General features: G+C 38.3%; 2 protein-coding genes across 2 annotated transcripts; both read left to right on the forward strand.

Moving 5' to 3' along the window:
- The first annotated feature begins 5,082 nt into the window (after window positions 1-5,082).
- Window positions 5,083-8,052, forward strand: LOC145804611 (uncharacterized). The gene is made up of 2 exons (XM_082899132.1): window positions 5,083-6,070; window positions 6,174-8,052. The coding sequence occupies exons 1-2, from the start codon at window positions 5,485-5,487 to the stop codon at window positions 6,197-6,199; spliced, it is 612 nt and encodes a 203-aa protein (XP_082755258.1). The 5' UTR covers window positions 5,083-5,484; the 3' UTR covers window positions 6,200-8,052.
- Window positions 6,242-7,757, forward strand: LOC114285369 (uncharacterized). The gene is made up of 3 exons (XM_082897029.1): window positions 6,242-6,986; window positions 7,142-7,200; window positions 7,293-7,757. Exons 1-3 carry the CDS (start codon window positions 6,242-6,244, stop codon window positions 7,755-7,757), a joined length of 1,269 nt encoding a protein of 422 aa, XP_082753155.1.
- Window positions 8,053-11,440: the final 3,388 nt, after the last annotated feature.

The following is an 11,440-nucleotide window of genomic DNA, read 5'->3' on the forward strand; positions in this document are numbered from 1 at the left end:
CTTCAAACGTCGGGGTCGAGACAAGCCCAAATCCTACAAACACATGGCAAAGCCTATTGAATGCACCTTCAACAAGTTTCGTATGTACACAAATGTTTTCGGAAAACATGCTGGGCACCAACCAGGTCTAGGCCGAGGTTCCACACCTCCTCGCCGAGGTGTGTTCCCGAGGGCCACATGCAAGGAAAAGAGGTCGGGAAACTCTGGGTTTCCCTCTGCTGATGAACATGAAGAACATGAGTGTGAAAACATGAAAAATATGGATGTTCAATCATAATCTGTCGTCACAAATCTGGGATTTTCGTGCTATGAGTTTGAAAACATGGACCTGGGTACCCGTACTTGGAGTTCTTGCGGAAATAAACACAAAAACATGATTCTTTATGCAAGCTTTCGGATCAAAACAAGACTTTCTTGAAGAACACATGAATGTCATTTTCTCTTTCTAAAATCGAACTTCAAAACGATGCATGGCTTACAAATCATTTTCAATCATGCAATGCAATAACATAAACATAGAGAACATCATGAGCAGATCAAGAATCTAACCTTAGAACACGGATCTAACGGTTCGATCTCTAGGAATCAAGCTTGAAGATCTACTTCCTCACTCCAAAACTCTTTCTTCCTCGTAGAGCTTCTCTCTCTACAAGGCAAGTTTATGATACCAAATAATAGTTTTCTATACCCAGTTCTGGGGTTAACCCTCTGCTGAAACACGTGGCGGCGACTGGTTGGGTTTATCCTGAAAAGGTGGCTGACAGACCAGACAAAGCATGGTGGAAATGGTGTTCAACAAGCAAAGCGGTATGGGCTCTCTGACGAGGCAATGACATCGGCTAATAACGAGGCGTATCTAACACGCTATACAGAATGGTACTCCAGCAAGGGGTGACATCGGCTAACAAAGGACTTCGGCAACTAAGGTGACAATGACCTCGGCTAGGAAGGACAACACTTGACTAAGCTGTGCCACATCTTGGCCAAGATGCGCCACACCTCGGCCTAGGTCGTACCATTCCAGGACGAGATCGCTTGGGTGCAAGGTAACATCTCGGCTAATGTGGTCAAGGCAAGGACGGAGGTCAACAAGGGGTTCCAAGATACTACTACTAGACTAAGGATGACCTCGGCTTGGAATAACATCGGCTAGCATAACTCAGGCAAGGCGTGACCTAAGTTTCACATCAAGGAAGGAACAAGACAAGCATACTACACTTAGACAAATCACAAGGCTTCAAAACAAGACATGGATCACATTAGCTCAAGCGAAACAAATCACAACATACACATGCAAGCTAAATAAGTCATAATCATACCGATGCTCATGAACATGATGAGGACATAAAATGTGGGTTCCTACATCTCTGCTCCTCATACTTTTTTCTTCAAAAGTTTATCTTCACATTGGCATGCTCCAATTTCTTCAATCAATGTGGGTTCCACGATTATGTTGGCGAGCAGTCCATTGATCTTGTGGAGGATGAGGGTACATGCCAAACTTCTGGTAGCCTTTCGACTCAACGCATTTGCTACCACACTAGTTTTGCCTAGATGGTGATGGATCTCTACATTGTAGTCCTTCATAAATTTTAGCCATCGTCATTGTCGCATATTCAGTTCCTACTGTGTAAATAGATATTTAAGACTCTTGTGATCTGTGTAAATTTTGCAGGCTGCTTTGTAGAGATAATGACGCCATATTTTGAGGGCAAAGATTACTGCGGCAAATTCTAGATCATGGGTTGGGTAATTCTTCTTGTGAGACTTTAGTTGGCGTAAGGCATAAGCAATGACTTTTCAATTTTGCATAAGAACGCAACCCAAACCATTGTATGAGGTATTGCTATAAATTGCAAACCCATCTGTTCTCATGAGGAGTGCTAGTATAGGAGCTGTCACAAGCCTGTTTTTCAACTTTTAGAAGCAACGTTCCTGCTTGTTAGTCTATTCAAAGGGTGTGTTCTTCTGAGTTAGCTGGGTTAAGAGTGATGCTATCTTTGAGAAATCTTGAACGAAGCGTCGATAATAGTCGGATAGACCCAAGAAGTTTCGAATCTCGGACACGTTAGTAGGTTGTGGCCAATCCACAATTACTGTAACTTTTTGGAGGTCAATCGAGATGCCATCCTTATTAATGACGTGACCGAGGAAGTGTACACTATTGATCCAGAATTCGTATTTCTTCAACTTGACATAAAGTTTGTGATCACGTAGTGTTTGCAGCACTGTTCGTAAGTGTTGCTCATGATCCTTCGGTGACTTGGAGTATACAAGAATGTCGTTAATGAAGACGATGACGAATTCATCAAGACATAGTTTGAACACTCGGTTCATGAGGCCCATGAAGGCCGTTGGAGCATTTGTGACGCCAAATAGCATGACAAAAAACTCGTAGTGCCCGTAACGTGTTCTGAATGTCGTCTTCTCGATGCTCTCCGTTTTGACTTTTAATTGATGATAACCGGAATGCAAGTCGATTTTGAAGAATACTTGGGCGCCTTGAAGTTGGTCAAACAAGTCGTCGATTCTTGGCAAGGGGTATCGATTCTTAATGGTGACTTTGTTCAGCTCTCGGTAATCGATGCATAACCTTATCGTGCCATCATTTTTCTTTACGAACAGTACTAGAGCTCCCCATGGTGAGGTACTTGGTCGAATGAAGTCTTTATCTAAGAGTTCCTGGAGTTGGGTTTTTAGATCCTTCAATTTCGTCATTAACATGCGGTAAGGGGTTTTAGAGATCGGTTGTGTATTGGGTTGAGTTTCAATGGTGAATTCGATTTTTCAGTCAACTAAACTACTAGGTAAGTCTTCAGGAAAAATGTTAGGAAATTCTCGAACGATAGGTATTGAATCGAGTGTCGGGCCTATTTGTTGAGTGTCGACCACATAACACATACAACCACTACAACCTTTTTTCAAAAGTCATTGGGCTATCATGGAGGATATCAAATATGGAGGGATAGAAACTTCAATTCCTTCGAAGACCAGCTCGCGTTGGTCGGGTAACTGAAGAAAAACATTTTTGGTCATACAGTCAATAGAGGCATGGTTGGCAGTAGGGGTGGGCGCGGGTCGGTTGCGGCCACAGAACCTCCAATCCGCCATCCGTCCGCCAGATTGGTGGATTGAAGAAAATCAATCCGCATCCGTCCGCCAATCCGGCGGATGTGGATTGAGCGGATTGGCGATTTGGCAGATGGATGCGAATCGGTTTGGCGGTATAAAATTTTATAAATTTTCAACATAATTCAATTTGTCCATTTCCTCAAAAAAAAAGAAAAAGAAAGTATTACAGTCAATGACTTAAAAAAGTATTACAATCACTGTATGCCTTATCCAAAGAAAGAAAGTTTGAAACTTTAAAATATCACAATCACTGCATGCCTCATCCACATATTACAATCACAGCATGATTCATCCACATAAAGTATTATAATCTGTGATTCTTAAAATATAATAACAATTCAAACCACCAAAACCATAAACAGAGCAGTAGTAGAGATTGTTTGTCTCTGCATTGTTACATCTACATATGTTTTTGAAAACAAAAACCAACCAGCATATATCATATTTTCTATTTATTATTTTTAGAGCTAGATTTAAAAACCAAAAAATATAGATAAATAATACGTTTACTTTTTTCAATTCAAAAAATATATTCAAGTTAAAATTTTTTTTTCAACAGAATATTTAAACTCTTTTTCAATTGAAAACACAAACATAATATTTAATATTTAAACAAATTGAAACTACAAAGTCTTATAAATTACTAGGGGTGCTTGCGATTTGGCGGTTTGGCGGTTCGGTTGCGGCCAAAAAAATCTTAAATCCGCCATCCGTCCGCCAAATTGGCAGATTGGAGAAAATCAATCTGCAACCGTCTGCTCGTCATCACGCATCCGTCCAAAATGCGGCGGATCGGTTCGGTTCGGTCGGTTTTAGCGAATCGGTATATCCGCTACTCACCCCTAGTTAGCAGCAAGCCAATCTATTCCTACGATTATGTCGAAGCTACTAATGCGGAGTGGAATTAGATCGACATACAAAGTTTCATCTTTTAGGGATATAACACATAACTTGTGTACTTTTGCACCAGTGTTGTGAAAAGCGCGCATAGGCGCCAGGCGAGGCAAGGCGCACTGTTTGTGCCTGTGCAGGTCCCAGGCGAGGCAACTTGAGGTAGGCTCTCGCCTTAGCCGCGACTTGAGCCAAGCGACAGAGGCGCAAGGTGCATGACTAGGCGCGCTTGATTTATTAGTAGCTAGATCTGATCTAACGGCTACGGGGTGTGTGTTCGAATGGCTGTTAGCCACAGAGGATAACAACTCATGTACAATATGACCAAATATGACTGAAATGAACCCTAATCTATGTCGTTTTACCTCTCTCGCCTCGCCTCGCCTTCGACTTCGACTTCAACTTCGACTTCGACTTCGACTGGGCTTGCTCGATTCGACTTCGACTTCGCAACGACTTCAACTTCGACTTCGCACAGGTATGCTTTGCTTTGCCTCGCCATCTTCTTCTTCTTCTCCTCATCTTCTGGTCTTCTGGTCGTCTGGTCTTCGATTAGGCTGTTTTTTTTTTTTTTTGCTTCGACCTCGAATGGTCTTCTGATCTCACTCACTCTCTCTCTCTCTCTCTCTCTCCCCTTCTTCTTCTTCTTCTTCTTCTTCTTCAATTCGACTTTGTTCGACTCTGTTTTATTTTTTTATTTTTTTATTTTTTTCAATTATGCTTGAGTCACTGTTAGGAAATAAATAAATAAATAAATACAAATACAAAATAAATAAATATAAATACAAAAAAAATAAATACAAATACAAAAAATTTATAAATAATTAATTATTCACAAATAATTAATTAATACAATGCTACTGGACTTTTTTTTCCCTTATTTGTTAGGGAAAAAAATAAATTCTGTATTTATCTGTATTTAATAAATTCTGTATTTATATGTATTTATTAAATTCTGTATTTTATAAATTCTGTATTTATCTGTTAGGGGAAAAAAATAAATTCTGTTAGGTGCTACTGGTTTGAGTCTCTGATTCTGTATTTATTTATTAAATTTGTTGTGTAGATTGTAGAAAATGACATCGGAAAGTAAAATAAAAGATCCAGCGTGGCAATATGCTCATTTGGTAGAGGAGAATAATTTAAACAAGTTTGAGTGTAATTTTTGTGGTAAAGTATCAAATGGAGGTGTTTATCAGGTGAAACAACAGCTCGCGGGAGGTTATAGGAACGTCACTGTTTGCTCGAAGTGTCCAGCTCATGTAAGAGAAGAGATTAAAGAGTTCATGTCAAAAAAGAAGACACAAAAAAGAAATGAACATGTTGCCTAATTTCAATGACATGGACATGGAAGACGAAGATGAAGATGAAGATGAAGATGATGATGTTGTTGAGATCAATGTCAATCAACGCCGTAAGTTGACAAGTAGCAGCCAAGGTTCATCCAAATCCAAATAAAAAATGCCAAACAGAAAAGGGCCTATGGATGTTTATTTCACACCCAATCCTGAATCAGTGGTGAAAAATCGAAGAGAACAAGCAAAAGGGAAGCAAACCAAAATTGATGCAAATGACCCTTACAAAAAAGAAATGAGAGCTTGGGCAGTGCAAAGATTTGCAAGGTGGATGTATGATGCTGCTATCACTTTTAATGTAGTAAATTATGAGAGTTTTGGACCAATGATTGAAGCCATTGAGCAATATGGTCCTGGTATGAAGCCACCAACTTACCATGAAGTGCGGGTTACCCAACTCAAAAAAGAAGTGAAACATACTGAAGATTTGATGAAGAATCATAAAGAGGATTGTGCAAAATACGGGTGTTCCATAATGGCTGATGGCTGGACTGATAAGAGAGGAATGACATTGATTAACTTTTTAGTTAATTGTCCAAGAGGAACCATGTTTGTTGAGTCGGTTGATGCTTCTAGCTATTCAAAGGATGGGCAAAAGCTATTTGAATTACCAGACAAGTTTGTGGAGAAAGTTGGAAAAGAGAATGTGGTGCAAGTTATCACTGATAGTGCTGCAGCTAATGTGTTGGCGGGTAAGAATATTTCCTTACATCAAAATTGTTTACTCATAGTTTGTTTTGTATTTAAAATTTAAAAACTTGAAAATAATAATTCTTCGTTATTGTTACATTATAGAGAGGTTTTTGGAAGCCAAGTATTAACACTTGTATTGGACACCATGTGCTGCTCATTGCTTGGACTTGATGTTAGAAGACATTTTCAAGATACCTAGACTGAAAAAGACATTTGAAAGGGGTATTGCAGTACATGGCTACATTTACAACCGATCTGCATTGCTAAACATGATGAGGCGCTATACAAATTTGAAGAATTTGATCAAGCCTGCAAAAACTAGATTTGCAACCGCCTTTCTGACTTTGTCTAGGATGTATCAACAAAAAAACAATTTGAGAAAGATGGTCACCTCTGAAGACTGGACCTCAAGCAAATGGGCAAAGGAGACACAAGGTAAAAGAATGGCACAAACTTTGTTGATGCCTTTATTTTGGAATACTGTTGTATTTGCCCTTAAGGTCTTAGGTCCTCTCGTCAAAGTGCTTAGATTGGTTGATAACGAGAAGAAACCTCCCATGGGATACATTTATGAGGCAATGGATAGGGCAAAAGAATGCATTGCAAGTTCATTTGATCATAAAGAAGAGAAGTATAATGAAATCTTCAAAATCATCGACAAAAAATGGGATGTCCAATTGCATCGGCCTTTACATGCAGCTGCGCACTTTCTTAACCCAGAATTCTTTTACCCAAAAGCGTTAGAGGTGCAAAAAGATCATGAAGTGATGAATGGGTTTTATGAATGCATGCAAAGGTTGGTCCCAGATGTCACTGTTGAAGATTTGATCACTAATGAGATGAGTATTTATATGAAGGCTAAGAGTCTTTTTGGCAAGTCTGTTGCGATTAGGCAAAGAAACACAAGGGCACCAGGTAATATATTATAGACTCATAGAGTTTATTTTTAGTAATACTTTTAGTAAAACTCAGTACTTGGTAACAATTATTTCTAACTAGTGATTATCGCAGCTGATTGGTGGGCATCATATGGTTCTAAACTCCAAACTTGCAAACTTTTTCCATAAAAGTCCTTAGCCTAACATGTAGTTCATCGGGTTGTGAACGAAATTGGAGTGTATTTGAACATGTGAGTATTTAACATTCTAACTAATTTTTTGTTCAATTCAAATATTTTTTTTTCTCATTATATAGAATTTAATATCTTTTTAATACTTGCAGCTTCATAGCAAGAAAAGAAATAGATTGGAACAACAATGTCTCAATGATTTAGTATTTGTCAAATATAATAGAACATTGAGATTTAGGTATGACATGCGCAACACTCTTGATCCCATATCTTTGCAAAATATTGATGAAAGCAATGAGTGGTTGCTTGGAAGGATGGATGGGGAATCAGATGAAGATAATGAGCTTGTGTTTGATGATGATGATGGCTTGACGTGGGCCACTGTTGCTAGAGCTTCTGGAGTAAAAGAAAGTAGCCATGCAAGTAGAGCAACACGTTCACGCTCAAAGGCACAACTGAGGATATCTAAATCATCAAGATTAACTCCACTTCAATTAATAGATGAAAAGGAAACGGGCTCAGATGACACAGAGGACGAAGATGTTGAGGGATATAAATCAACTGATGGAGAAGAAGATGATAGTTTGCTTGCCATTGATGTTGAGGATGATGATTGATTGGCCGACGACCGAAGTTCTAACCTTTTTCTTTTGATATTGATGTTTTGAAGTGTTAAGACATATATTAGTATTTGTTGAATATTTATGTTTTGGATGTTGTGTTTATGTTTTTGTTTTTATTTTATTGAATGTGGATTATTTTATCTTTGAAAATTAGAATGATATGTAATATGCACTTTCATGGCTTTGAGAATTATTTTATATTTTGTCTTGAATCTTGATTACTTTTTATTTTTTAAAAAATTGTCTTAGTATTATGAATGATTAGTCTGTGTTAATTTTTTTATTTTTTACTAAGGCCAAGTTTGGGTACTTCCAAAAAAGTTAAAAAGTCAAAAAGTTACTTAAAAAGTTAAAAAGTTAACACTATTCACCAAAAGTCAACAATTACGGCTGCACAACTCCCAATTCAAATTTTTCCCTACAAATCAATTTTTACAATTTTTTATTACACATTTTTCAATAAAAAGTCAAAAAGTTAACCCAAACATCCATATTTTCAACCTCAATTTTTTAGTCCAAAAAGACAAAAAGTGCACTTTTTTAGTCTTCCCAAACTTGGCCTAAGACTGTGCGCCTTACTTCAATAAAGACCGCGCCTCGCCTTGCGCCTAGGCCTCGAGAGACCTTCAGCGCCTTAGTGCGCCTTGAGCCTTTAAAAACACTGCTTTGTACTAAGGGTGGAGACACTAGATGGAAAAGCCACAGATAATGCACATCCTAATTGTTCAAGTGTTGATGTTAACTTGGGAACAAAGTGGGGTGCAACAAAAGAATGAATGGAACCAGAGTCAAAGAGAACATGAGCTAAGTGACCACAGACAAAAGGTGTACTTGTCACAACGTTCTCCATAGCATTGGAATTTCTGGGTACTAACGCAAAAGCTCTCTTAGCGCTTCTGTTCCTTCTTCCCTCCTGTGGCAGGTTTTGGTTTCTAAACTAGTTCAGAGGCACCCATCACAAAGTTGGTGAATTTTGGGCAATCTTTCATCACATGACCAATTTGGCTACATCTATAACATGCTCTTATTGCTCGATAGCACTGTCCCCTCTGAGCCTTTCCGCAACTCGGACAATTCGGAATGGTGCTAACCCTAGGAATAGTAAAATTTTGGTTGGCCGAACCAGTTGAGCTAGTAGGTCCAGGATTTACTTTCTTTGGTAGGGTTGCCCTTGATCCTCCGACTGGTTCCCAAAATCGTTTCTTTTGACCTATTTCACTTGAACGTGCAGTTTTAATTCCTTTCTCAGCAATGTATACTCGATCCACCATCTCTACATAGGTTAGTAATTTCAAAACCTCAAGCCTATCTTTGATTTTAGCTTCCAATCCTATTTCAAAATTCCTTGCTTTTCAAACTTCTGTTGGAATAACATGCGGTGCAAATCGTGCTAGACGGGTGAACTTACTTTCGTATTCTGCTACCGACATTATTCCTTGCCTCAGATGTAGGAACTTAGATGCCTTCTACTCCCGTAGTGATTCTTTAAAATACTTTTCATAGAACACTTCTAGAAATCTCACCCATGTCACGATCTCTTCCTTTTCTAAGGTGAGAAGCCACCATTCCTTCCTTGAAAGTGAAAATAGCGAATGACACTTTCTGTTTTTTTATGCAGGGTAGGGCATGAAAAATCTTTTCCATTTCTTTAACCCAAGCTTCAGCTAGCAATGGGTTTGAACCTCATGTGAATGTGGAAGGTTTCAAGTCTTGGAACTATTTAATTATAGTTGTCCCTTCTCGATGTTCTGGTAACCCATTGTTTTGCAAGGCTTGCAAGAAACTAGTAATAGTTCTTTCCACAATCTTTTACATTGGGTCGGCTCCATTGGATGATGATCCGGTACCATTTCCATTATTAGCCATAGCTATAAAAACAATTTTAATAAACGTGGTGCATGATTTCCTACTTAATTTAAAACATATTCACATAATCCGCAAAACATAGTTCACAAGACAATATATACGTTATTCACAAAACACCGGTTTTATTTATGTATAATAGTGTTGGTCCATTACTTGTAGTTATGTCATTTTAATGCCTAACCCTCTATGACAAAATAGGTTAGAACTAGGTCATGGTCAGCTCCCTTGGACACCAAACAAAAGGAAAAAGAAAAACACAAAACAACAAAAGAAAGAATCTTATTCTCGGGATCTTAGGTTGCAAATAACCATGGATACTGCAGTTGCATATGATGCTCAAACTCCCAATCGCTCAGCTCGATACCAAAGCATCGCCACATTACCTCCACTCGGTAAATGGGGATGTCTGTCTCGTAGCCCCATAGTTATCATCCCGTGAGGCACCTCCACATAAGTCATAATATCACCAAAGTCAACAGTCTGCGTATTAATCAGGTTTCGATGGGAAGGGACTCTTGCTTGAATATGATCACTTAAGAAGGCATTTCCTCGCCGAGCCATAAACTCCGAAGGTAAAGAGGCCACTAAGTAGTGAGGATATCCCTAACTTGAGGGCATGCCTACTACCCGTGTTGGCCCTAAGAACCTGTCCAAGGTACTCCTAGCGTCAACCCTTCACCACTGTGTATCTACTTCTGTAGGGGGTGGCCCTTAAGTATACTGGTCGGCCCATAAGTCGGTTGAGGGTCGGGTCGGCCTACCTAACTATTCTCTCTGAATCTCTTATTTCCTCTAGTAAGTCTGGAATGTAACTATTATTTTCAAAAATTCCTTAGAGTTGCCAAAGTTAAGTTCTAGATTAGGCCCGTACCAAAAAGAGTCGCCAAAGTTAAGTTCCGACATTGCTTGCACCACAGGATGTCCAACTTAGCTATAGAACTAAGAAAAGACTATTACTATAAAGACTAAGGTAAGACTATAACCATACGGACTCAGGTAAAATTTTCTTATCTTGTTTTTAAAGGTACGCATGTCTCCTAACTCAATGGTATGTTTTTTTTCCTTATTATTATTATTATTATTATTATTATTATTATTATTATTATTATTACCATTGCTCTGATACCACTTTGTCACAACCTGTTCCGGTGGCCAGGGCTGGGTTCGCAACTAGATAATTCTAAAATTTCTCAAATTAATTCCAAGTAATTAAATTAAATTATGCAGTGGAATAAAATAAAAGATGTAGATAAATATCCGAAGTGTACATGGAAATTATTATTTATGTAACAATGTAACATCGGTCAGATAATGATTACAAGAAAAAAAAAAAGACATTCATGTTACATTTGGGTTTTGATCCATGGGGTAAAGTCATCCTTCTTTAAATTTCTTCACTTGAAAAGGTTTTAACAGCTATAAGCATATGGCAGAGTGAGAAATATTATACTAAGAGTATAAGGGTATAAAATTCACAATGGATAATTATTGGCTAAATAGAGCTTGATATTAAAATACAAAGTATATAATGCATAAATCATTTGACATATAATACAGAAATCATATAAACAAAACAATTATAACCACGGTACAGAACAGAACAGAGGATAAATGGATCCATGACAAATAGAGGGTCACAGTGTGACTAATCAGAGGGCCAAAGGTTATTTAAGTTTCCCAAGGTATGGGACTGTCAGAGGGTCACTAAAGTGACAATTCATAAGGCCAGTAATTATTTAAGCCCCCAAGGCGTGGGACCTCCGTGGTGGCACTTATTCAAAAATAATGTTTTTAAAATCATTGTCAAATAA

This window comes from Camellia sinensis, chromosome 12 (genome assembly GCF_055761805.1).
Source record: "Camellia sinensis isolate YWXY chromosome 12, ASM5576180v1, whole genome shotgun sequence".
Classification (NCBI taxonomy): domain Eukaryota; kingdom Viridiplantae; phylum Streptophyta; class Magnoliopsida; order Ericales; family Theaceae; genus Camellia; species Camellia sinensis.

What these genes read in the sequence shown, in the direction of transcription:
- LOC114285369 (XM_082897029.1), top strand. Translation starts at nt 6,242, where the DNA reads ATGTTAGAAGACATTTTCAAGATACCTAGACTGAAAAAGACATTTGAA. An exon ending in AAGAAACACAAGGGCACCAG is followed by an intron (nt 6,987 to 7,141) that starts GTAATATATTAT and finishes TTTCCATAAAAG; the next exon opens with TCCTTAGCCTAACATGTAGT. An exon ending in ATTGGAGTGTATTTGAACAT is followed by an intron (nt 7,201 to 7,292) that starts GTGAGTATTTAA and finishes TAATACTTGCAG; the next exon opens with CTTCATAGCAAGAAAAGAAA.
- LOC145804611 (XM_082899132.1), top strand. Translation starts at nt 5,485, where the DNA reads ATGCCAAACAGAAAAGGGCCTATGGATGTTTATTTCACACCCAATCCT. An exon ending in TGCAGCTAATGTGTTGGCGG is followed by an intron (nt 6,071 to 6,173) that starts GTAAGAATATTT and finishes GTTACATTATAG; the next exon opens with AGAGGTTTTTGGAAGCCAAG.